The sequence below is a fragment of the Papilio polytes genome, unplaced genomic scaffold (assembly GCF_000836215.1).
Source record: "Papilio polytes unplaced genomic scaffold, Ppol_1.0 DF824124.1, whole genome shotgun sequence".
NCBI classification, from domain to species: domain Eukaryota; kingdom Metazoa; phylum Arthropoda; class Insecta; order Lepidoptera; family Papilionidae; genus Papilio; species Papilio polytes.
In genome coordinates, this window is record NW_013525080.1 from 264,659 (window position 1) to 292,280 (window position 27,622).

Here is a 27,622-nt window from a genome sequence, read left to right on the forward strand (position 1 = left end):
ATCTAACACAATACATATACAACAAACACACACTATCATATATAATGTTCGTAAGATACGGGTTTCTTACCACGATTGAATTGTTTTAGCTCCCGATATTCGTATCGTATTCGTATTCGTATCTTACGAACATTATATTTGTAAAAACCACGACAGTTTAAAGTTATATAACACACTATCATACTTCATACTAATATAAATGCGAAAGTTAAGATGTTTGTTAGAGTTTGTAGCCTAAACAGCTGAATGGATTTCGATATAATTTGGTATTGACCTGGACGATAGTATGGAAGAACACATAGGCTACTTAAATTTCTTTTGTTGTATTTCCACGCGGACGGAGTCGGAGGCGAAAGCTAGTAAATTATGAATTCTTACATCCTTACATGTTAGGGTACAAAACCATACCACAGACATATAAGCCTAGTATTTACGTTAATTCGGTATTTTATAGTCAATCGAAAACTAGATTCACATTTTTATTTTTAATAATTACATTATTGTTTTTATTTTTACCGTCTAATAATCACTAGAAATAATTAAAGTACAATAGTTTCCAAAACACTTAATAATCTCCACTACTTAAGTAATAATTAACTAACCATGTAATTAGTAAAAAATTATTGAGAGTACATGTAAAATAACAACTACTTTTTTAATTTTGCTCAGTTTCTTCAAGATATTCCATCCAAGATATAGTTTGATATAGATAGATTAGTTTGATAAATGACGCACATGAAGTATCGAATTAAATTTGTATGAAGGTAAATGACGTACTTAATAGACAGGTATCGTAGTGAAACAAACACGCAGAGAACAATAATGAACTATCGATATTCAGTTTAAATAATTATTGAACCCAATTAAAATTATTATTTTCTTATTAACTAATTTAGAGGACAATTCAAGTATTGTCGAGAATTTAGCGATGACAGAAATAATAGGGAAATACAATATGATTACGTATGGCTGTAGTAGTAGTAAACATTTATTTACTCTCATTATTAATAATGGTTCAGCATTATTAATTTGAGAAAACAATGTTTTTTTTTTTATTCAGGTTATATTAATGAATCTATTTATTTCAACTTTTATAAGAATAAAAATCGAAAATCGATAAGATTGATGAATGATTTTACAAAACCCATCCCTACTAAATTTCAAATGAATTGTCAAACTAATCTTATTTAGACAAACTATTATATAAAAATGCCTACCAATGAGATCAAATAGAAGATCACTAAAATGTAATTTTTGTTATATGACCGATTTTTCAATTTGTGACTAATTCACTTACATGACCAATGTAATTCGTTTATTCGAATCGTAAGATCCCTATCACCCCAGAGCGGAAATACGAATTACCAATAACCTTGTTGATATCAAAGTTTATGTAATGATAATTGTATGTTTGTTGTGTTTGTTTGCAATAAAGTTTAAATACATACCGGCTGAGGAGTTTGTCTTTCGTTCATTTCGCCCGGAACGAAATATGTATCATTATTGTATAACTCAGAGAGGACCTCTTGTTCTGGAAAACAAATCAATTTTAATTATTAATTAATTGACATGAATGTATAGAACAAATAGACACGATAGGTACACATAAATTATGATCACTAGAACCCCACTTTAACCATTATATTAAGAGTTAATATTATTTTAAATGTTTTAAGTATGTTTTACATATTTAGTTATAAATAATAGCGCCTCTATTTTAGTATAAAATAACAAAAAATAATAGCTCATTTATATCTATACTTTTATAATAAAGCGAAAACACCCACTTCTTTGTTGCCAAAGATGTCAGCAATTACAGCGTATTTTTGAATAATAATTTTTTTAATAAAAAGCCTAACACTTATGTACTTTACGCTTTAGGCAACATATTTTCACGCCATTAAACTTAGGGAGCAAATATTTTAGATAAAAACACTAAAGTGGGAAAGAGACCATAAGTTGCTAAGGTTTGTCATGTCATGTCAGTTTGACATTTGCTATTGATAATTTGACAAATGTAAACAATAAAATAAAATTTTCATAATTTCATATGGATGAAGCCACACGGAATCAGCTAGTACTTTATATTTATCAATATAAAAAACATATAAATGTAAAATCCAAAAATCATTGTTCTATAGTCTTGTCATGTCATGCTTTTAATATATTTTATGTGCGTTTCACATATTTTGTAATAGCAGTTCATTAGCAGCTTTTTACGGGTCAAATAATCTTGTAGTACTATAAAAATTTTATATAAAGTGAAAGTAACTTACGTGTTACAGGGTCTATTATAGGCACTCGGTGGCTGCGCTTTGTCAGTGTAGGTCGGACACCTGTATATAAAATAAAAAATAAACAATTAACAGAAAATCAAACCTATAATAAAAATGTTAAACATTGAATTTGTTTCTCGCAAATAAATCAAAAAGATATAATTGATTGACATTGTTGATGTCAATAGGTCTATAAGTGAAACGACATTTATATACAGTTCTAAAATGTCAAGGCCTTTGCAAATTCCATTAAAATTTTACGGCAGGCAGATTGTAAATATCGCTTATAAAGCTTAGTATTTTAAATTTGTTAGGTTTTTAAGTTTATTAGGCCGAAAGCATTACTTTAATGTTTTGTATGAAGAAAGATCGCAGACAAAAAATGTATATTTCAATATTAATCTAAGAATAAAAAGTAATTCTTTTTATTTTTATTTGATTTAAGAAGTTTTGACGTCGATGTAAGACTGAAATAAAAATGTGGCACCCTTATTACATGTTTTCTTCTTTCCTGGGCAGGCTGTATATTTACAATTGAAGTTATTAAATACACACGCTTGTTACATAGATAGGTAGGCAGCAATTAGTAATTACTTAATATATAACCTACTAGCTTGGAATTAAGAAAAATTGATATTATAGTCTATTACTGGTCTTTGTGCAATTCAGACAGTAATCTATATTTGTTTGTTACGGAGCTGTGTTAATTATAACATATTCAATCTTACTAACATTGTAACCAAAGTTTATATGAATGGATGTTTGTAAGATTTTGTAGCCTAATCTGCTAAATAGATTTGGATGAAATTTGGTACAGATGTAGAGGATAGTGTGGAAGAACACATAGGCTCGCGTTTTTGTTTATTTTTTTAATGATTCCCTATCGTCACCGTGCTGTCCCTACGTGAGAATAAAGAGTTTCATCCGTCCCACTTTATACTCCCATTATCACCAATAAGGTGACAGATAGAACCATTATGAAATAATTTCCAGTCGCAAAAGATAGGACGGATGAAACTTTATTCTGATATGTCCCCACATGGGGACAGAGAAGGGTGACGGTTGGGAATAATTTTTTTTTACATCGATGTGGACGTAGTCGAAATCTAGCTTAACATCATAAAGTGTGTCATTATCATTAGTTTACTATACGTCTCCTCTGTGAGGCTCGGAGCCTACCCTAAGCTAGGGAGTCTAGGCCGTAGTCAATCACGATGTCCCACTGCGGGTTGATTTCACACATATCTTTGAATTTCTTCACCGATATGTGCAGGCATCACGATGTTTTCTTTCACCGTAAGAACGTCGGGTGAAATATGTACATATGAAAAATCGAACATCAGATTGGTACATGACGGGATTCGAACCCAAGACCTGTAGATTACAAGTCAAGTGCCACCAACGGTCTTATAGATATCTTATGGATATGCGATCTATAAAGTGTGTGTTTATGTTTTATTGTATTAGTATAGTTAGTGTTACCTGGCATAGCGCTGTGCAGATGTGGTGGAGGGGGTGCGTGGGGGAGCGGCGCCGGGGGTGCGGCGGCTGTCGGCTGCGGCCCCACTAGCGGCGCGCCGGCGCGGGCGCTGCTCGTCGCCACCCCACTACCACCCAGGGGCTGGTTGTTAGGGTAGTAATCTGACAAAACATACATAAATACGTCAAAACACGTGTAGAGTTTTGCAACTCTGATAGTAATTAGCTATAACTTTAAATTATATTAGAATTTGACTATAAAAATATAAGCTTTAGTTTATTTTAGTTTAACATGATTGTCGCGTAGATTCTACCTAAATATTAAATACCATATAATTGTATATTTAAAACATTGCATACTTTAAAAACAGTAATAAAGGGTATACCTCGCATGCATTGAGTGTTGATAGTTTATGGTTTTGGGGTTTAAGCACTTGACTTGTAATCTACAAGTCTTGAAATCCTGCTATGTACCAAAGTGTTTTAGAATTTCATAGGTACACAATTATTATTACATTCTTACGGTAAAGGAAAAAATGATGCCTACAGATATCATTGGGAATATTCAAATATATATGCAGTCATCTTGCAATAGGACAATGTAGTTGATTATGGTCTAATCCCTAACTTAGGATGAATTACAAGATCCGAAACTGATGATAAAAATAACTTAATTCTCATCAAGTGACAACTAGTTACTGTAAATCAGTAATTACTACTAGGATAGTTTTTTTAAAGCTTAAGCCTTGGTTTATACATCAATAGATGAGAAAATATGTCCATATCTAGTATCAGACAGAATCTATACAGAATGTAGAAGTCTTTTTTTAAATTAAATAATTAAAATTATCAAATGATATAAAATATATCACCTGCGATATACTCACATGGTGGCGTATGACCAGTGGGCGTGCCGTAGCCCAAGTATGGAGACACATACTGGTAGAATCTGGAAATAAAATACATTTTACATTTCTTGTTTAGGAAACAAACTATATATTGTTAGCTTTTTAACTATTTTTAAATAAATAAATAGGACTTTTATTGCCACAAAAACAAGCTACAAATGAAATCTTACATACATCAACCTTAAAACTAGTAAAAAAAAAAAGAAAATGTGGCAATAGGCGGCAAGCTCAGCAATGCAGAGAAACTAATGCAGAGACGGCGCAGGCCGTTTCTGCGCTGGTTTTCAGCTGGCCCCTTTACACACCGATATTTACACACAAGGTGGGTGACTTAACCTTGTTAGATATTTAAAAAAGTGAATAAACAAATTTTGATGTATTCTGTATTCTTAAAGGTTATTTAATCTGTGCTATAAATCAATACTATTTATCTTTATTTTAAACTAGCTGTTCCTGTGCGGCTTCATCCGCATGAAATTATGAAAATTTTATTTTATTGTTTACATTTGTCAAATTATCAATAGCAAATGTCAAAATGACATGACATGATGAAACCTTGCTTCCTTGATGTTGGCAGCAACTTATGGTCTCTTTCCCACATTAGGAATTTTATCAAAAATATTTACTCCCTAAGTTTAATGGCGTTAAAATATATAGCCTAAAGCGCGACGAAAATCTAGGGCTTTTTATTAAAAAATAAATTATTCAAAAATATGCTGTAATTGCTGACATTTTAGGCAACAAAAAAGTGTGTGTTTACGCTTTATTATAATAGTACAGATAGATAACAATATAAACTTTGTAATTGTGATCCAACACATTATTGAAATTTTTTTATCATGGTTTTAAAATATCGGAATTCTACTTGTTATGTTAATAATTGGACAGTAGTCAGATGTCAAAAATAATGGTGTTGCATTGACTCGACGACACGACGGCCATATTGGTAGTGGCGGTCGTTGAAAAACGGTAAAGGTAGGTAGACCGGTGTTATTGGTAAGGTTATTCTGTGCTAATTGGAACAAAACATAATAGGTAAAGAAGACTATATTTTATTAAAGCATACCATGGCTGTGACGTCACATATTTTATAAATATACATTTTCACATCAATCAAAAGTGTATAACCCTATTAACTTATCTGATCTATTAAGTAACTGTCAAAGAAGTTTATGTTCAATGAGAAACTTATTCAGATTAGTGCAGTTCACTGCTAACCTATTGCTTGTTTAGAGGCACTTTTTGTATCGTTGGAAGAAATATAACATTTTTCTGTAAGGGGACAACCTCGGATTAGTTCAACCGTACATCAAACATTAACTCTTATAGCGCAAAAACCTCACAATTTACTTGCCTATTGTGTAAAGCCATTTGTGTACAATACCAAATAAAGTCAATTTTTGTTGAATATCCAAGAATTGTTTGTATAATGTAATAGGAGAAGGTAATATCGCAAGTGCAGTCAATGAACTCGACAATTTCGCAAACACAGCGAAAAGTTTCGTAGAACGCGCAGTCAACGAACTAAAAACTGAATAAACTGCGTGGTAACATACAAGTTTCATTGAAGGATTGTAATGTTTTTATCTACCTTCTAATTGTAATTTAATATGTAAGTAGGTATGTTTCTGTATCTTTAAACTTTTCATATAAATTACGGTTATTTTCTTATTTTTGTCTGTCTGTAATCTCCGGAACGATTGGATTGATTTTTACGTGAAGGTAGCTGTTGCGTTCGGGAAAATAATAGATTACTTATTAGTTGTACAATCTTACTAATATTATAAATGCGAAAGTTTAGATGGATGGATGGATGGATGTTTGTTAGCGTTTGTAGCCTAAACGGCTGAACGGATCTCCATGAAATTTGGCACAGGTTTTGGAGCATAATCTGGAAGAACACATAGGCTACTTTTTATTCCTGGAATAGTTACGGTTCCCGTGGGATTCATTATTTTTGTTTTTTAATGTTTACTTGTTCATTCTGCAACGGTTCAATATATCTTATTGAAATTTGGCACACATATGAAACAAAATCTAGAGTATACATGGGATAAGCTTCATCCCCGAGAAATGTCCGGTTCCCGAGGGATACGTAGCTTTTTGTAGTTTTTATGTTTTCAAATACCACGCGTACGAAGTCGCGGGCAACAGCTCGTTTTAAATAAATGTTTAACGTTTTCTAACGAAATAATGCTGACCTATGTCAACTCTAAATTACCTAGAACCACAGCGAAAAATAAAGGATATACTAAAGGAGAAATCGTTATCTTTATTTTATACTAATATTATAAAGAGGAAAGATTTGTGTTTTTGTATGTATTGAAATAACTCAAATACTACTGGACCGAATTCAAATATTCTTTCACTGTTAGAAATGTAATTTATTTGTGAGTAACATAAAAGCTATGATTTTATTATTTTTTAATTACACGCGGGCGAAGTGCGTGCAACAGCTAGTAATATTATAAAGAGGAAAGATTTGTGTTTTTGTATGTAAACATTCTTTCACCTTTAGAAAGGTAATTATTTTGTGAGTAACATAGGCTATATTTTTTTATTCACGCGGGCGTAGTCGCGAGCAACAGCTAATTATAACTAACACAAAAGCACAGATTATTATTTATCGAATTTATTTATTTATTTAAAGCCACTCAGCACATATCTTCCGTGGCCATTGAAAATAGATGGCACTATTATAAAATGCAAGTGGCGTTCACCTTCTAGAATACTGAGGCGTTAATAAGACTAACTTTGTAAGATACAATTCATTGAGGTTTATTTTATAATTACCCTGAAGAAGACGACCTTGGCTGTTGGTAGCCTTGCGGCAACCCCATATGTGGCTGGAAGACCAGCGTGGGATGATGGTACACGACCGGCGCCGCTGTATTATTACCCGCACCACCTAGATACGGCTGCTGTTGTCTGGAATAAATACATTCAAACATAGAGCGGACATTACAAAAAATACTAACCGTATGTAGTGCAAACATCAGTATAAATACAAATCTCCATTCTCGCTTAAGGCAGTCAAGCGTAAGACCAACAGTTATTTTAGATACTCCAGATGGACTCAACAAAGTTCTCAATTATGGTGCTTGAAAATAAGGATGAAATTGAAACGCTCCTAAATATTGTCATCCCTCTCTTTCTCTTTGAATAAACAATAGATTTTATACGAATAGTTCGGCAATGGAAAGTATACGATAAGATTATCAATTCAAAATAGTTTTTGGTCTAAAAAGTAAATGTTGTTGAATATGTAAACTGTATGAATAAAAACTAGGAAAACGCTTTGTTTAGAATATCAATAAGGTATTTATAAGCTATCTATAAAAGCAGATCAATGTCATGGAATAAGTATGTTTTTGTTCTATTTTATCTAACGAAAGTTTTTTGCGTATGGATTGTGTGCTTTTTGCAGCCTAACTTATATAAAAAAAAATTTAAATGGATGTTTGTTAGAGTTTGTAGCCTAAACGGCTGAACAGATCTGGATGAAATTTGGCATAGATGTAGAGCATAGTCTGGAAGAACACATAGGTTACTTACTTTTGATTTTTTTATGCCACGCGGACAGAGTTGCGGGCGAAAGCTAGTTATATTTAATTTAACAAGATAGGACCCCGTTTCGACTCGATTTTGAAATTTAGCCCGGAGTACCTTTATATCCAAAACATTATTCTTGGAAACACAAAATAATTTCTATAACAGTTTAAAAATAAAACTTTGCTTATATAATTTACCAATCATTCTTATTTAAAACTTTTATTTGGACTCAATTTCTAGCGAACGTAATAAGTAACTAGTGGGTAAAAAATCAAGTATAAAAGCTAGTAAAATATTGCATTTTTTACCTTGGATGTGTATTGGGCCGAGCTCCATGCTGCGCCCTGTACGAGAAGTTTGAATACTGCGGTCTCGACTGCGGGCTCTGACTTTGTTGTGGCACGTAGTTGTGTCCTGCCTGTAAAGTACATAGTAAAATTATACTTAGTTTGGATGGATGGATGTTTTTCACTACGCATCTTCAAAACTACTCAACGGAATTTGCCACACGTAGAGCATAGATTGGAGGAATACATATGCTTATATTAAGTAGTTTTTTTCACGCCACGCGGACGGTGTCACGTGCAAAAGCTAGTATATCATTATATTTACATCTTTAAACATTAAAATGCATAGTAATCATTTTTGAAAAAGTAATAATATAATGTACATGTATTTCCTAGATTTATGTATCTTTCCTTGAATCCAATGGAAATATAAAATTATAAATACATCTAAACAATTTTACCTTCATAAGTCTGTAATCACAGACATGTTTGTACCATCAATTTAAACACTGAAAAGTACCAAAATAAATCCACATAAAATAAATTAAATTGTCAGAATTGTTATATGTGTAAATGTAATTTCTCATTCCCATTGTATTCGAAATACATGATTTTACGATAGAACTGGATTCGTACAAGTTTTAAAACCAATTTTGACAAAAAAGAAATCGAGAGCTATGAACGCTACAGCATTTTGGAACGGCAATTTAATTAATACGTGTGGTAAAAAGAAATCCATAACAACATTTTATTAGTCGATAATTTAAAAAAAATGTAATTTTTATATATAATGTTGTCATTAGAATTAAATATATGTAACTCTCAGATCGATGTATGAACCGGAAGAGAGTGTAATTTAAGTAACTTGATTTGCCCCAAATAAATAGGGAAAATGAAAGAAACGTGTTGGAATAATGGCCCACTTTTATGTGATACTCTTCGAAGGTTTTATTTATAAAAATACCTTGGTAATGATGAAATTTTTAAAACGCAAAGCCAAAAAGTTGGACATCGTGTTATGACGTTTCCAGTACTTGAATTCCTACGCCTATTGGAACACCCTCTATTAGGTAAAATATAGAAAAAAAATGTAAACGATATTTGCTATTTCTGTTCTGTTTAGAATCACAGGGGGAATACAAAACAAGGTCAACGTGTATGTTACAAAAAAAATTGCACAATAATAAAGAAAATTAAGATATATCGTCTATAAATGGATTTCTTTTTACCGACTCTCAGGGCGGGAATGCTTAGGCCAGTAACTGGCGCACTTGCATACTTGTAAGTTGAGGTTCAAAGGGGTACGAAGCTTGACACTGACGACTCTCTCAATACGATCTATGAATATTTTAATGACATATAATGTATTGCGCCAGTAACTGGCACGTTCCAATTGCTGACATGCCAGCTGTCACATAATGTCTACTTTCATACACATATACATGTCTACTTTCGTGAGTTTTTGTCAAAACAAGCCAATCGGGTAGCCAAACAACATCGCATAAAATGCATAAAAACTTCGCAAATCAAATAAAAATTTCGCAGTGTCTTTATTTGGATATATTCATACAATACGCGATTTGAAACTTTTACTCCAAACACGAAACTTTGTATAAAAGTAAACACGATTCAGTCCGATCCATAACTTTTTTATTTTTCAAACTCGGCATACCAAATTGTTGTTTGTTTAAAATTGTTATGCCCAGTTTAAAAAATCGGACTGAAGCGTATTTGCTTTTATACCCTTTAGTCAATAAACTATGCAAAATCTGAGTTGTACAGTTCAACTGACAGTAAAAGTGTCAGTTATAATTGACCGTCTGTAGTAAGTTTAATAATCAAGATAGTAGTTTGCATTTATCAAATGCGTGAAAATTTGCAAATTTTACTTAAGGTATCGCTTAAAGTGATCCTCCTTGATATATCCTTTACAAAATGTTTAGTTATAGTTTTGATTTAGAGCATAGACCTCGCCAATTGCATCGGACTGATGGTCGTTTATTACAATAGATCTGAATGACGCGTGCAGCGTTTGCGTTTGATACATATGCCAAGTTACGAGATATTGATTTTGTGTCGAGTGGAGTACGAGACAAGGCCGCCGCCTTTGTTGAGGGATTTATGGCCTTGAGTAAAATCGACGTAATATATTCCTAACTAGCTGTTGTTAGCGACTTCGTCAGTGTGGAATTAAAAATAAAATTCTAAGTTACTCTCGCATACATTTTCTATCTTACAATAATAGTCTCGAATCGAATCAAAATCGATGAAGCAGTTGCGGAGGTTACCGGGAACAAAATGCGGCCTTGATATAAGAAATAAAAAAATTATATACAATTACATCATGTTCAAGAATTTTTTTGTATTACTTACATAAAATCTATCAAATGTATCAAATATAAACTATTGTTTAGACATGATAACGCGATAATGGGACCTAATTTAAAATTTTAATGGTACAATGAGTTTTCCTCAGGTTTTATTTACTTTATTGCACAGGTCTATAGCACCTCTACAGGCAATGGGGGCATATATGAAGGTGTCAGATAATTTCACTATTATTTTAATGAAGGCTCAAACAAAACGTAAATACCATGAAAGGGCTAATCTCAGGATGAATATGAAAAGAATGAACGTTAAATAACTGTTTAAAACTATAACAAGAAATATTCTACAATAATCAGCAATGGACCACGACGTTGAAAGGATTAGTCACGCTTCAGTACAGTGTAGCACTAGTTCGTACAAGTAAGCCGGATTAGAAATAAATTGCATGTATCAAGTTTATTTGTTCAAGAAATCTTATTTAGACTTCGTGTTTTAAGTAGCTTGGGGCGTCTAAGTGTTCCCTCTCAGAACTCTAAAAGAGAGCGGTAAGAACGGCTCTAGTTATCATTGTGAATACATTCTAGGAAACAAAGATCAAGTAGTCTGCAACGTGAACTGTTTACACGAAAAACGATTGCATTTAATATTTATGTACGCAAATAGGTATAAAAGGAAAGTCCACTTACCAGGGCAGGCTTTGACATGTCAAGTTGTGGCGCAGCGGGCGCGGGGGGCGCCGGGGGCGCAGACGGCTGAGGGGTCGGCTGCGGACGCAGGCTCTGCTGGGGCCCTAAGGTCGGCTGAGCCCCCGGCAAGTAGCCGGAGGCCGTCGACCCCGCCGGATGGTAGCACTCCGACCCTGAAACAATAACCACAATAAGATACCAATCCGTACTTCTCCCTTGTACAAACCTTCCGAAGTCGCTACTCACTGTGTGGTGTTGAAGCTCTTGGATAACTGTTTGGCGCTAAGGAAAATAAAAACAAAATTGTATTACTTTAGTAGAAACTGTACATTTTTCTGGGTGGTGGGTTATGGATGTCGCGTGTGGCGAGTGTGCCGTTGCACTTACTCGACTGCGGCAGTAGCCTGTAGGTGGTACCGGAGGAAGCGGCGGCGGGCGCACAGGCCGGGTACCGCGGCGGCTCGTGCTTGCTCGGCCCCGGCATGTACTGCACGTGCACGCGCGCCGAACCAATGCCGCCGCAGTTCTGCCCCCCATTGCCCACCACCTCTGACTGACCGCCGTGCGATACGAACCCATTACCTCTTAGCGCAACCATTTTAATTTCATGATATAGATCCTTCAGAAATTCAACTAGCCAAATGTTAAACCATTCCCAAAATAGTGGCGATGTGATCATCGACATAAGGCAGCGAGGACTATAACCTCGCAAAACGACGACCCTACTATCGTATTCGCGGATTTACCGCATCACACTATAAGGCTAAGCTGTATTAATTTTGTATGAATCAGTTTAGGCACCGCTATATAGAATAAACTATTGAATCAACGTTCGTTTGTGCAACGATTAAGCGTAACGTATATTACTCGCGTGGAAGTGTGCAGTCCGCATTCACGGTTTATATAGTAATTGAATGCAGCATTGAGAAAATCGATAAGGAGACGGCAGCGGCACTCGGGCCGCACGGCGACCGGTCGCCCGCGTCCACACGCCACGATACCACACGGACAAGGCTGCTCAGCTCCTCAACACAGCACCGTCTCTACAATTATATCTTGCCTATGTTATTTTATTATTTTTAAAAGTTTAGAAAATACAATTTTATTGATATTAATTCGCGACCACCGCAAAGCCGTCCGTCGCTTAGCGTACTCCGTCTCCCTTTTGTAATATTCTAAGTAGAGCCACAACGAACTTTGCGCGGGGAAAAGAGATGAAAGTACTTTGTGCTTTAGCTTTACGAATTTGGGGCGTTCCCTCGTCTAAAGCTACCCTCTTGTCTGCGACAACCATATACTGAGCGGAAAATTTAAGCCATATCCATCGCCGCTCAAGTTTGTTAGAGACGGGTGTTGTTGCGAATCTTAGTAGCAATGAACGGTAGAAAAGTGATACCGTCGTTTGTTGCGGGTTAATCCGACATTGAAAGCGACGTGGCGTACGATATATATTTTTTTAGGGTTCCGTGGTGTTGCTAGCTAGTCGGTGGGCAGGCGAAGCGAGGCGATGTACAGCGCCCCCGCGTACATCGATACATCGGGCTCGATGTCGACGACTCGGCCGGCAATTGGCATCGCTCGTCGCTCCCGTTCACGTCAACCGGAACTTACGAGTATAGCGCTCCTATACGACCAACCAGTGCCGCTTGAGAAAGTTGCACGAGTCGGAATAATTAAATGCGAATTAATTCGAGAAATATTTCGCAAAACATGACGCTTTGCTGGTTGGCGCGATCACCATAAAAACACATCACCGCTAAAAGAACCGTAAACATTTCACGGAACCATAGTACACTACTGATACAAACAAACGCGTTCACTTATGTTCATTTATTGAATTCATAGCAGTAATCGGAATACAAATGTCTTTCATTGTATAACTTGCCTTCTGAGGAACATAAGAGGTTTCCCAAAAAAATAGTCCAAACTCGAGAAGTTACATACTTTTGTTTTACAAAGGTTGTATTATCAGTCTATTTATCGTGTCGATAAAATCAAATTACTAAACAGTAGTTATATTTATTACTTTACTGAATTTTAAAAAGTATTTCATTTGAACATTATTTAACTGAGTAAATAGAAATGTATGTTTTATAAAGGCATAGAATAATATGCACATGAGCTCGAGAACAATCGACAATATTGTTTGTTATGTTGTAAAGGTATGTCAGATCAGCAATTCGTCGACGCTCGTAGGATTTAATTAAATGATAATTTTATAGCAAATTATTGATAAAAATTCTACTTTGAAATTACTATTGTATTTCTTAACTTACTTCATAACAACACCATAAATACTAAGTTTAGATAATTTAATTTATTTAATAACTAAGGATCCAATTATTACATCCTTAAATAAATTGTCATTTTATAAAAATTTAATTATAGATTAATAGTTTCATTTGATGTCTTAAAATTTTTCAGTAGTTCTTAAATATTTACATGTTCTATATAGTTTGTATTTAGGGTTCGATTGAAGTAAAAAAAAATTAACATCAGTTTTATTTTTTAATAAATATAGTGATAGCAAGTGGGAACATGTATACATAAATGGAAACAGGCGCACCTGACTATACTTGTATATAGTGTGTGTGAGCGTAGTTAACAATCACATATAATGCGTATCATGTTAGTAAACACTGAATACAAAAGTTAACTTGTGAAATATTCACAATTAAAATTTTAATCATGATTATTTACTATGTTAATAAAAATAGGCGGAGTTCTAATTACGAAGAGCTTTTTATTCACAGTACTTACCCTTCGTTCATCCCTTCGCGAAGTGTTTCACCGTGGATTCACGTTCCGACGAGGCATATTTACATATACAAGTAACATACATATTATGTCATCTAAAGAGGTCGAGTAAATATCAAATGCCTAAGATTGAATAGATCTAATGAGAGCACAATAATCCCCCTATAACGTAGTAGATCGTTACAGCGTTATGATATACCCGTATAACGCGTTGTTACGACTTCCTATAACGTTATGTTAAATTAATACATCACATTTAACTTTTATTATACTCCCATACAAAAAATTGACCAGTCATTTACCCACACCTTTTTATACACAAATTTAATAAAATAATCTAATTTTATAATAACACAATAGGCACACGTGTAATGGTACGCAAAGCTAATTATGAACTGTACAAAACATAAATTTCACAGTATAGAAATATGGGTGAAATCCCCGAGTTATATGGGGGAATGCCCATGGTATACTGGGGATTGTAATCGCGTATTATGAAAGCGCGTTATAAGTATACCACGTTATATGGGGGAATACTGCATTAGGTACTCTAATGATTACATTTAGGATTAGACTGAATATTGATAATTGAACTACGTAATCTATTTAAAGGGGATACCAATATCTATATACATATTCCATGTCGTTATCCGAAACTGGCGACGTACCACCCTTAAAGCGACAATCGTTTGAACATTTTTAAACAAGACGCGAACAAAAATCAATACAAAACAGCTTAAAAATGTGTCTACAAAACAAACTCGGTTAGTGATTCACAGGTTTTTTTTATTGTTATCCCTTCGTTACACTACTCACTCTTATGTAATTAGTTATTCGTATGATAATTTTAGTCCCTTTCCCTTTCCACCCTTTTCTTAAGTGGAAAAGATGGGGAGGAAAAGTGGATTTCACGGTGGAGGAGACGCATAGGAAGGGGAAATGTCCTCTTTATGTGCGTCTCCTCCTCCGTCAATTAAGGGTAGGGAACGCATCTGCAATTGCGGATGTTTATGGGCAGCGGTCGCTTTCCATTTCGGTGGATTCAGGTGGCCGCTTGCTCGTTAGCCACCTCATATTATAAAAAAAATAAGAAGGAAATTTGTCTGAAGAACTATATCTTGGAGCACTGCGGATTTCCCCGACTGTACATATTACATCCTTGCAGAGGATATATCAATGCTTTCTATGTTACCAAATTTCATTATTTTTAAGAGTAAAAGAAACTGTTAGAATATCACTTACAGGTTAAAAGCAACAATTTAACAAGTACAAAGAAAAAACTGTGATAATTGTAACTAGAATACTACTATTAATGTCTAATAATTATTATAAATCACATTTCCTATTAATTAGGCGAATCTTTCCGCAGGTAAATATTTCAAATAACCTTTCAGTATGCTATATTTAGATATTATTTGCCTTGAGGGTTGCTCCAATTTTTGCGACTTAATCATCCTACCCGGAAACTACGTCATTACCCGTGGAAATTGAATTTACGTAAACAGATGTGACCTGACTTGAGTTTTAACATGAAAGGGACACGAGTAACGATTTTTTCTAAATATAAACTAAGCCTCGAGTATCATAAATTAAGTAACGTTAGATCGGTACTTTTAACAAAACCAATTCATAATCAAGTAGCTTATAATTACTGAGTAATCTAGTTCTAAACAACATGGAATTAAGTCAGGAAAAACATAATTTCATTAACAACTCAAACACAATAAAGTATTATTTACAGTTTTCAGACTTCTCTATTCGGTACTACTTGACTTATTTAAACATTCTATTAATTTGATGGCGAAATAATTCAATCTTAAGTCTATTGGGAAAAATGAAATGTAGATATTTGAGTAATGATAAGATACTTATTAAATTGTGTACTTCAAATAACTTTCCGCATTCTCCTCTTCCCAATAAAAAGTTAGAACATAAATGAGCGAAAAGGTCAATGCAACAAAAATGAAATGGGATAATCAAAAACACCGAAAAACGCAAAACAACTTTTAATGTATTCTCATTACAATCATGTTAATGTTTCAAAACATCTCTGCATCGTTCAGTCGGTGATCATTGTACATTTATAACAAGATTCAAGCTTTACAGCGGCTCGTGGTTAGTTGCGAGCGCTTGTTTCCGTCAGTAGATGTCAGAACCCAATGCGGTAGGAAAGAGAGTGCAGGGGTCGGCCCCGCCGCTCTTCACATCGCGGCAATAACGTGTTCTACTACAAAATTGCGAGCCTCCACAAAGTTTGGATGGCATTATACGATGGACTCAATAACTTTCGTTGTATAAATCCGTGAGCAGCGGTGGAAATGAATGAATTCATCCGGATGACGTCAATGACCCTATTCACTATGGTCTAACAGTGATGTACACACCCCATGTCTTGTGTGCGGTTAGTTATGCATTAGATGAAAATGAGATCGCTATATGTTCTGTGTCCAATGCATACGTGAATAATCCATAAAACAATGTTGCGTTTGCTTGTGCGTTGTTTTCCTAGATTATTGTTCGAAGAAAGATGGGGTCTAAGGTAAATGGGAATGAATAAACTATAAAGGCAAAAGTAAAAACAAAGTAAAATGGGGGGATGAGGAGTTTAGGTCTAGTATAAATTTCACTATTTAACACCGGACAGAAAGAGAGAGCTGGGAATATTGAAAATAAGTCAGATTAGATATCTTGTCTCATTGTAAAGTAGGTAAGTCTGTAGTTGGATAATTATTAAGTTGGACGTAATTATTTTTATGTACAATGTTGTAAATTTACTAAAAATACGCATATCAATTTAGGAAAGAAAATAAATTTGAAGTCCCATATTTTTATTTTTAGAAGACGATGTCTTTAAAAACTGTTTTCATCTAAAATACAATGAAAGTGCTAATGAATAAATTTCCAGAAACGATCGCTTCTGTTGTTGTTTTTCAAGATTTGAATAATTTTGTAACACTAATATCAATCTAGCTATTTTTAATTTGGAAAAAATAAAACTCGTTCATTAATAGGCAATTGGGTAATTAATTCCAAAATTACATGACAAAGGTAGATTAATTTCTTCGCTTGTTAAATGAATAGTGACGCAAGGATATGTTCATTAGTTACAATTTTTTTTTTTAAAGTGCTTTATTGTATTAAGTTCATATTTATGGAAAGTTCATTTCGTGAGTTGGATCGTTTTCATTTCTAGCTCCACTTACAATCAGATCTTAGGACACGTTATACAAGTGTCGCTATGGTGAGACGTGAAACGAAGGGGGGAGGGCAGCCGCACCCCGACATCGGGAGGTGGCGGTGCGGCCCCCCCCCCCCCTTCGTTCATAAATCGTAATCGGGCTTAGAGCCTAAAGTTGTAAAAATTATTTCAAACTAATACGGTTCCTACAACTCCTAGCGACACATATAGATAAATAGTTCTATTTGGAATAAAAAAAGTAATTTTCCTATGAGCTCCTTGGTCATCGCCTTGCCCCCTTAGATCAGGTGCCGACGCTCATGGAACATTAAGAAATTCAAGATTCGAATATATCGAAGTTATGAAAGAAATAATTCACGACGATATAGAATGATACTAAAATGTAAAGGGTATTTCCAAGAAACGATACTCAAATTTAGAAACGTAAAAAGGATCCAACAATCATAATTCAACGAAACATGATGTAAGGTATCTTATAGACATTTTGAGTAAATATATTTATTTCACCAGAATTATTGATACTTCAAAAAAGCCCGTTTAAGCAAACATTTTCTGGGAATAAATTGTTCGCAGAAAACTCGGTTCGGTTCTCAGTTAATATTACGCAAGATGTTACTTAACAATTTAAGTTGAAAGCTTTCATCTAATAAGTGTTCGATTAAGTACATTTGTGAAATTAAATGCTCATTTTAACTTAGCTAACAATTTAGATGTTGTTTATTTTTTGGGAGAAATAGGCGAAGGGTATGTGTTGTACATTAACTGCCGCTCGTCCATCTATCACTAAGGGAGACCCTTAATTAATTTTACATACATTAAGGGCATAATTATTTAACGACTGAGTGCGTAAGAGTTTGTTATTGTTTTAATGAAATATCGAAAGTTTTACGGAAGTTAAGATGGCTGAGCAAGAAACTGGTCTATTCTAAATCTTTTTAAGGCTAGTGAAGAAATACGAAATTTCGTTACGAATTTTTATTTCGATAACTTGGATATGATGGATCTTAGAAATGTTTTTGTCCCCATAAAGTATAACAATTTTGAATGGCTCCTTTTTATTTTGAGGGAAACCTGAAGTTCAATTTAATAAAAATCTAGTATGGTGCTAAATTCATAACCCAGTAAACAAGGATGTTTTTAAGTTAATTAAATACGATAAATTTTACTAGTGACCTACACAGGTAAACGCGTAACATATCATTTATCATTACATGAGATATTTACTTAGTTCGATATTCTTGTGGGCAGCGAAGATAGTGCAATATTTATAGTTAAAATTATCAACCACGGCTCACTATTATTACATATTTTCATTGGAAGTAAGATAACAAATAAGCAAGGTTCGCGCGATGGTAAAACATCTTTGACTTGTGTAGCGTAAACACCGATCTGCCATCAGGAACTAATGCATGTCACCATTGAAGAATAAAAGGAAATTATTTGTTGGTCTTGAACATGCAATTAATTGCATAGCTCGGTCCATTCCAAAACCGAAATTATGTAAACAGAGAACCCCTAATCCTACACATATTGATTATTACGATTATTGCACTTTATCAGACATCAGGGAAAAGAAATCGGATTTCATGGAAGAGTGAAGGGAAAGAACCCATCCTCTTTTTCTGCGTCCCCTCCTCCGTCGATTAAAGGTAAGCATCGCCTCTAAATGGGCAGCGGACGCTATGCAATTTCGTCGAATTCAGGTGTTGCCGTTTGCCACTTTATAATATTAAAATTGCATTTTATCAATGGCAAATAATTTGGATTGGAATTTGGTACACACGGGCATTATGGATTTTTACTTTTAATTACTCATTACTCATGCGTTCCTAGCTTTCAAATACTTTACGTTATTTATCTGAAATAATATATTCACATCAAATCACATTTATAACAAAGTACTTATTTTTAGGATCTTGCCTTTCTAAACAAAAAGCACAGCAGCGAAAAGCTTTTAGAACATGTATTTTAATGCATGCTTAATTTTTATATACTAAAAAAATATTCACTTCGTCGCAACATACGTGTGAACACGCGGTTCTTTTTGTTTTAAACCGAACTTGGATAGCTAAGACGGTCCTTACCGGTACTACGTTTTCAATATAATGATAACTAGCATATATACACCGAGAAAAGCTTTTACTGTAAAACTTAAACGCGACCTTATCTTTTTAATGATAAAGTTGGCTTGTTCCGTTTCCCTAACTAAATTTACGAAAACGAAAAAAAAATCTTGTTACCTAACCGGTTAGGTAAATTTAGTTAGGTAAACGGAACAGGCTATAAAGTTTCTTTTAGATTTTTCTAATTCCCTTTTGTGATCTAAAGGAGATATTTAAATAAGTGAGACAAGTGCGAATCATTTTAGGTGATTACTAAAATCGTTTAGAATACATTGCATTTAAAAAAAATATTTGTGCTAATTGAAAGGTGAAATAGTAAACAAAAGATAATACAAAATACCATTTACGACTTTACAAAGTGTATTAAATATTTGGTTAGTTCGAAAACATTGAATATGAATTGAACATGTGATTTAATTCGGTAAATGCTTTTACATTAACGATATTAAGGACCGAAACATAAGTGAATTGATAAAAGCGATTTGCAATGGCGGCGCTACGTTCATACTTTTTAAATTCATATAATCAAAGGTATATGGCTGTATGTAAACATTATCAATATAACTAAAACGAAGCATTTATATATTTCGCTGAAGGCTTGCAAAGCCAAGCGGCCGGAGGCAAGATATAATAAATAACATAATGTAATTACACATCGTACATAATCACACTTTGTCAGCTTCCAGGCATTGTCAGCTTACGATACTTTTAGGAAGAACACCATAGGAGTGTTACGGTCAAATCGACAATGCTTCGTTATTATCAAACATTCACAGATTCATGCTACTCAATGATTACAGCTAAACTTAGTGTATTTATCACAGGCAAATCGTATATGTCGCCTGTTTCTAATTTGCCTAGTCGTCATAATTTCATATCAAACAATATTCATTCACTAATAAACGTATTTTGGCAAAATATTAAGGTGAAAATTTCTTCGTATTTGCTCTATCATCAGAATGATTCTCCACTACCAATGAAGTTTGTAATTTAACTAGACAAATTACAAACGGGCGGTGTACACGATTTGTGATTAACATATTCAACGAATAACTCACACATTTTACTATTGTGAAACTGTCTATTACAATAACTGTGCATATTATCGTGGGTTTACACTGCTGAAACAGTGCACATAAACATATTGCTCTCTTAGTTTAATTCGAGGAAAATGAGAGTGATGACGATGTTTTTGTACGATCGTTTTGACAGTGGTAACCCTAGATTACATCTAACCTCTACTGATATTGGCATACTGTTTACTGCACTATGACAGCCAAAAATTCTACATAAAAAATTACGTATACAGAAGTTTATCCTTATATTAAACCTTGACCAGAAATATAAAATCCTCGCCATATTTCTGAAAAAATGTACGTAAACCCTTCGCATATATTAGAAAGTTATGTAAAAAAGGCGATTGAAAACCGAAGGGGAGGATTTTTATATTCTTGATTAGGCCCTAAGCACAGTATTAATAAAATAACTTAGAAAACAAACACTATAGAATAAAGCACATATAAAACAAAGAAAGGATGTCATTGCATTGTTAAATATAAAAAAAATACTAATGCATGACTTTTATGTCGACATGCAGCTATGAAATAATATGATGTAACAGAAGATCTATGGAAAAGAAAAAGTAGCGTAAGATAAACGGATAAAGGTGTAAGAAAGAATGAAATTAGAGTGCTTTGAACATACTTGGATTACATTAATCTAAGTAATGAAACTAAGTTTACAATATCTATAGAGCTATACATTGTTCCAAATTATGGCTTATGTAAACAATCATCACTTATAAGAAAGCGATTTATGGTAATTGTAAATTCTGTAGATAGCTAATGTTCTGTTAAATATTGTTATGAAAAAACTAATTTCCACAAATATAAAGAGAATACACAAATTAAAAACTTTGTTTACAGTATTTAGTACATAATTTGGAACAACGCATGCACACATACCTGTCTTCTCTTCTGTCTTTTCTTGGGAATTTGGTTTTCAATAATCGTATCTATATGTTATTTTATGATTATTCTTCAACGAGAGGATTCTCAAAATATCCCGTCGTGTCTGTTGCTCATTATTCTATGCTCGTGTTCTGTCATGTGAATACGTTAGCCATCACCGACGAGCTCGATTTAATCTGTTCATTTGATATTAAATCCAGACAGTAAGAAAATCTGCATTTTTTACATAGTGTGAAATGCTCATGTCTCAGAAAGACTTTCATTTTCATTGCCTGGCTCTCAAAATACTGATACAACTTTTAAATATGAAAAGATATCATTTTCACCAAAATTGACACATCCCTTGTTATTTGTTCGATCTGATTTGTTAAAGTTTGTCTAAATAAGATAGATTAGTTAGATAAATAACACATATGAAGTATCAAATTCAATTTGTATGAAGACAAATGCTGTACTTAATAAACAGGTATCGTAGATACGAAACAAACACGCAGCGAACAATTATGAACTATCAATATTCGGTTTATATATATATATATCAATCTGAGCTAAAATTATTATTTTTTAATTAAATAATTTAGAAGACAATTCAATTTGATATTTATAGCGAAATATAATTCGATTACGTACGGCTGTAGTAGTAGTAAACATTTATTTACTGTCATTATTTATAAGGGCAGGTCATTATTAATTTGAGAAAACAGGGCTTTTTTAAAATTTATAAGTTATAACTATGAATCTATCGATTCCAACTTCCAAAAGAATCGATAATCGATAAGATTTATGACTGATTTTACACAACCCATCCCTAATGAATTTCAACTGATTTGTCATATAAATCTATCTTATTTAGACAAACTATATTCATTAGTGGTTTTATTTGCGTCTTTTTGAAATTCCTTCTATAGACATGCAACAAATAGTACTGTAATTATCTTAGACAACTCCTGCTGAAGAAATAAAATGTTTGAGCAGTTGACATATTTTTAAATACTTCAAACGGTAATTCCACTGTCTGTTAAGATTATTCGTCAACTTGTCCTGCGAAATCTCTTGATGGGGTATCGAAAGCTTAGGTCGCTACCCTAGCATTATTAATATAAAACAGGTATAACGTGCACATGTTAGTAATACACCTTGTACAATTACGACATCGACGCGACGCAGAAAATACGCTGCAGTAATTCGTTGTGATTTTAAAATGACACGTGCATCTTAGCTTAAGATGGATTCATGAGCCTTAGCACGGTAATAAATTGGATAAAACCTTCGCAACTGCTGACGGCGGTTTAAATAACATACTCTTATCTTTATGATTATCATATCTTAGTTTCATTTTTTCATGCCAAGTTTGTTCAGATGTTTAGTAGTTATTTAATTGCAGGAATCTGGTTAATGGAGTTGTAATGCATTTGATTTTCTTTCCAGGTGAAATCGCTGCAGCAGTCCTTTCAATGGCAGTGATTGCTTATGAACAGTCGGATGGTATCTAAATGGCTTTGAGTATAATGAAATATGTTTTAATGATGTTATATAGAAAATTAGGGTTGAAATGAGAATTGCAGAAAGCGTTATAAATATTTCTACATACATATTGGTTTATATATATACATGAACTATACTTTTGTAACAAAAAATAAATTGAGTGCCTCCAACTTTTGGGAAGTCATTCAAATAAAATTAAATACAATTAACAAATTTTGAATGTGAACTTCTAGTCACAAGATCTTTTATACCAAAACCTTTAAAAGAAAATAAGTATTTCATCAATATTACAATTTTAATACAATAAAAATGAAAATATAAATATATTATTAAATGTAATATTAAGAAATTGAATGTAAGAAATGTTTGTAGTCAATAAATAAAACTAGAACATACAACATAGGCCATTAACCTCAAAAGTATCCAATGAGCAAAATGCACCGTCAGGAAAAATTGTCATAGTGTAAAGTTACACTTTATTATATAACTGGTTAGAAAATTATATCGCCAGCGTGCATAATACTAAAAAAAATACCAATTCTACATGAAGTATTTTTTGTTCAAAGTATTATGAAGATAAAAACAATGCTTTTATACATTGTTAAAATTATGGTTTACAATAGGAATAATTCATTATTGATTTCAAATCTAAAAAGTTAGGAACTAATGTGCTAGTTGTGTATGTTTACTATTTATTAATAATTCAACTAAGAGATTAAGGGCCTATGACCAATTATGTTAAATAAAAATCATAATTTACCTATAAGTGCACATTTTAATGCAAAATTCATGTAAAATAACAACTTATTGTCATCTCATTCATTCTCTTTCAATAAATAGAGATACAAATATGTTTTGTGGTGAAATTTAACATTGCTATTAAATAATTTCATTGTTGTTTATAAAAATTATATAAACAACAATGACATCATAAATATAATATTTATAATTTTACATATATTCTTAATATTATCAGCAATTTCAAGCATACAACATTTACAAGACAGTTTCACATAAGCTACTAATTATTACAACTTACATACTACTTAAAATAAATAAAAAAAAATAGGGCAGGATTCTTATATAGCAAAAACATTTTCAAATAACTATTCAAATTTCTTAATTCATTTGTATTATTCAATTTTATTAATAGTTAGTATATATTAGATTAATCATATATTAACCACAATTTGTATTTATCTTTTAGTTGGTATAACTGTTATTGTAACTTTTAATCTCTTATTTTTCAATAAAATTATTTCTATTTCTATATTAATAGAAATATGGCCTCAAATATTTACTTGATCTAATATAAGGCAAACAGTAAAATTTAAAGCCTCTCTATATGAATGTATTTTATTAATTAGATAGATTTTTTTTAAAATTTTGTAATTTTCTACCGGAAAGTATGAAGCACCGCCAAAGTTTAGGTGTAAAGGATACTTAAACATCTTAAAACTATTGTTACTAAATTGGTATGATATTCTTATTTTTAATGTTTTCCTATCATATAATCTTACAACTGAATACTGCGATAAATCTTATGTTGTTATTTATAGACAAGTAGACAAAAAATTCTAAGCCATTGCTCGGCATGTGGTCAATACTTTCTCAGCTCAAAGGGATTGTCATTTGAATCCTGATATTATATTGAGCAAGTACTCACATAACTTAAGCACTTACAAAGCAATTTCACTTTGTAAGTACTAATTACAATCTATCATACATCAAAATTTCCATTGAATTTTGGTATTTTAGTATTGTCTATCATTTAAGACATATTGGAATATTGTTTAACTATTCAATCTTAGATTGGTTATTTTATTATTATCTATACTAATGTTATAAGAGCAAAGATTTATATTTTTTATGTATTGAAATAAATCAAAAACTACTGAGCCGATGTCAAAAATTCTTTCATCGTTAGAAAGGTTTTATCTGTTAGTAACATAGGTTACATGTTTTATTATTTAATTTTACGCGTACGAAGTCGCTAGCAGCAGCTAGTATTATAAATTTAGATTGCTAGACACAACAATACTTTGTTTATGTTATATTAGAGTATGGTTTTCCGCAACTCTACAAATAGCACGTTTTTTAATCTGCGTTAAATAGTGGCTAAAGCTATGAAACATTTCAGACTCAAAACGGTCAGTACTTGTAAACTTTTAGTAACACAGTAACAATGGAGAACACAAACTTGTGCACCAAAAGTATTTCTGGAATTCTTAATAAAGTCTACGAGATTTAATTGAAACTAAAAACTTCATTTGTTTTATGTTAGGTATAATACTTATTTTCAATAGGGAAACTCTGAATGGACTTAATTATTAATATCTAAGATGACTATCGACTTGGATATAACTTATTTTGTATAGTTTGTATAATTTAAGTACCATTTTTGTGGCCTAATTAAAGATAGAGCTAATTCACTTAAGTAACACAATATTGACTAATAAAAGATCCATTCTGCCGCTCTCCAGGAAAAAATATATTTGATTGAATTTATAAAAAGTTCTAGTAATTCAATGGTGAGGGAGTCACAAGGAAACAGTCATTGTTGAATTTGAAAATGACAAGACTTGTAAGGGTTTAATTATTAAGAAAAATGGCGGATAAACCTTAAAACTGATAGTGATTGGAGGTGGAAATGATAGATGAAACTCTGCTAGACATGCCTCGAAAAGCCTAATGACATGATTGATGTTATTTACTCTACATTGTTTATTGTTTACTCTACATTAGTTTAAAATGAAATAATGATAAAGATTTTGAACTAACAATAGTTGGGAGTTCCTACAAATCCTCTCCTTGGGATATGTTTAGCAAGGTATATATCAATTTGGTCTGCTTTATCAACTTTTCATGATAAGTAATGAAACAAGATAAGCTGATGTTCTCAGTATTTTCTAACTTCTTGTTGTTGATGTGGAAAAGAAAATACAAAATGCCTAGAAATCAATATCATTACATACTTTTTGACACTTATTAACTTTCATATTTTCAATAGTGTTAATAATTTATATTGTAAAAATAATTAATGTTGCAAAATGAATGTGTTAATTAAATGAACAATGCAAGATTGAAATAATTTGACTATGTGTAAGTGATAAATATGTTTTTGTAATGATAGCATACCAAAGAGAGTGAGAGGGAAATATATTGTTTCCTTGTCATCATCTAGTGTTTAGGTATTACAAGATTTAGCAAACAAAAAAATTAAGAATAGCAGCAGAAAAAGTAAAAAAAGCTGGTATACTATACGAATATTACAAAAAACAAGTTTATAAAGTTTGTATTTTTAAAAAAGTATCTAAGCAAAAAACTTTATTTTTTTAAAATAAAGCAATGGTCATTAAAATTAAGGAGATAAATAAGGTTGAAAAGAAAGTGTCAAGATCGTGAAAACAGCTTTTAGTTGCCTAAAACATATAAAAACTAATCTTTGAAAACAATGAAAAAGTTATAACCAAACTTAAGAAGTTTTTCAAAGTTTGTTAAAACTACATAAAAGATACACATTTACAACAAAAAGCTAGCTTTTCTCTACAAAAAATAACACAGGATTGTCGTGGAAAAATAATTCACAACACACAGCATTCGGAGATAGGATCGTAGCAACTGCTAAAGTGGCTTACATTACGTAAATATAACTTTAAAACTTAAAAAAAAAACACTTAAAAAGGATACTTTCCGGGCCCACGCTGACTTGGCGCCAGCGGCACCTGATTCCCGTTGCCACTCATATTCTAGGCAGCATAGGTATCGCAACACGTATACCACTCAAGGTGGCACCACGTTCTGTCGCCCTAACTGATTGTAGGACACATCCGGCACATAGGTATACTTGTTCCAATGTCAGTTTGACAAGACACACAAAAATGAATTTTAAGCCCTTAAAAACAAAGTGTCTACCAAATACATTTTACACCGATTGCAAAATCACAATATAGGTTTCCCGTAAATTTGTGTGGCATTACTAGGTAAAAACCCAGTCACTAAACAAACGACAGAACAAAATGGCGGATGTTAGGCAATAAACAAACGGACGTCACTACTGTAGAAGAAATTATATCTAACAGCAAAATTTAACTACTATCTCTTGGTATGTCTCGGTTTAGCAAAAGTAAAAATTGTACAAAATATTTTTTCAATTGTTGAATGAATTAAAAAAATTTAAATTAATGTCATTCGATCATTTACGTCTACTAGTCACGTCACGCATGCCAAGCCATGCCAAGCTTCGCTTTTCGTGTTCTTTTTTGCCTGTTGCTGTTGGTTGATGTAAACATTGCAATAGTTGACAAATTGCAAAGAGAAAATTTTTACGGTGAAGTCTTTCGTTTATTATCTATGGATAGAGACGACTGAAACTTTTGTTCTAGCTGATGTTTTATTTATTTTTGAACTTACGAACTATTCAAAGATCTTTTGAACACAATTTTAAAAGCTTGGAAATCAAGTTTGAAACTAAACTCTTAAAAAAATCAAAACTTCTGCGAAGTGTGTCACTGTCCTTAATCGTTTTTAATGTTCATCTCTATGCTCATTTAGATTTAAACAGATACATAC

General features: G+C 32.8%; 1 protein-coding gene across 3 annotated transcripts; it reads right to left on the reverse strand.

The window, feature by feature from the left end:
* Positions 1 to 1,421: 1,421 nt before the first annotated feature.
* LOC106099403 (extensin-like) lies at positions 1,422 to 27,335 on the reverse strand. Of its 3 annotated transcripts, none has more exons than XM_013277955.1 (9): positions 26,741 to 27,335; positions 11,763 to 11,788; positions 11,517 to 11,689; positions 8,524 to 8,633; positions 7,457 to 7,591; positions 4,628 to 4,704; positions 3,759 to 3,917; positions 2,277 to 2,336; positions 1,422 to 1,531 (listed from the first exon to the last, which is right to left on the reverse strand). In XM_013277955.1, exons 1-9 carry the CDS (start codon positions 26,794 to 26,796, stop codon positions 1,437 to 1,439), a joined length of 891 nt encoding a protein of 296 aa, XP_013133409.1. In that variant the 5' UTR covers positions 26,797 to 27,335; the 3' UTR covers positions 1,422 to 1,436. The 3 variants fall into 3 exon arrangements, with proteins under 3 accessions (XP_013133409.1, XP_013133407.1, XP_013133408.1); XM_013277953.1 differs by lacking the exon at positions 26,741 to 27,335 and adding an exon at positions 11,904 to 12,946 and having other exon boundaries at positions 11,763 to 11,798; XM_013277954.1 differs by lacking the exon at positions 26,741 to 27,335 and adding an exon at positions 11,904 to 12,941 and having other exon boundaries at positions 4,643 to 4,704; positions 11,763 to 11,798.
* Between the last annotated feature and the right edge of the window lie 287 nt (positions 27,336 to 27,622).

Coding starts and splice junctions, on each gene's coding strand:
- LOC106099403 (XM_013277953.1), bottom strand. CDS start 12,201: ATGTCGATGATCACATCGCCACTATTTTGGGAATGGTTTAACATTTGG. Junction 11,690..11,762: donor AAGAGCTTCAACACCACACA/GTGAGTAGCGAC, acceptor TTATTGTTTCAG/GGTCGGAGTGCTACCATCCG. Junction 7,592..8,523: donor CGGCCCAATACACATCCAAG/GTAAAAAATGCA, acceptor TATTTATTCCAG/ACAACAGCAGCCGTATCTAG.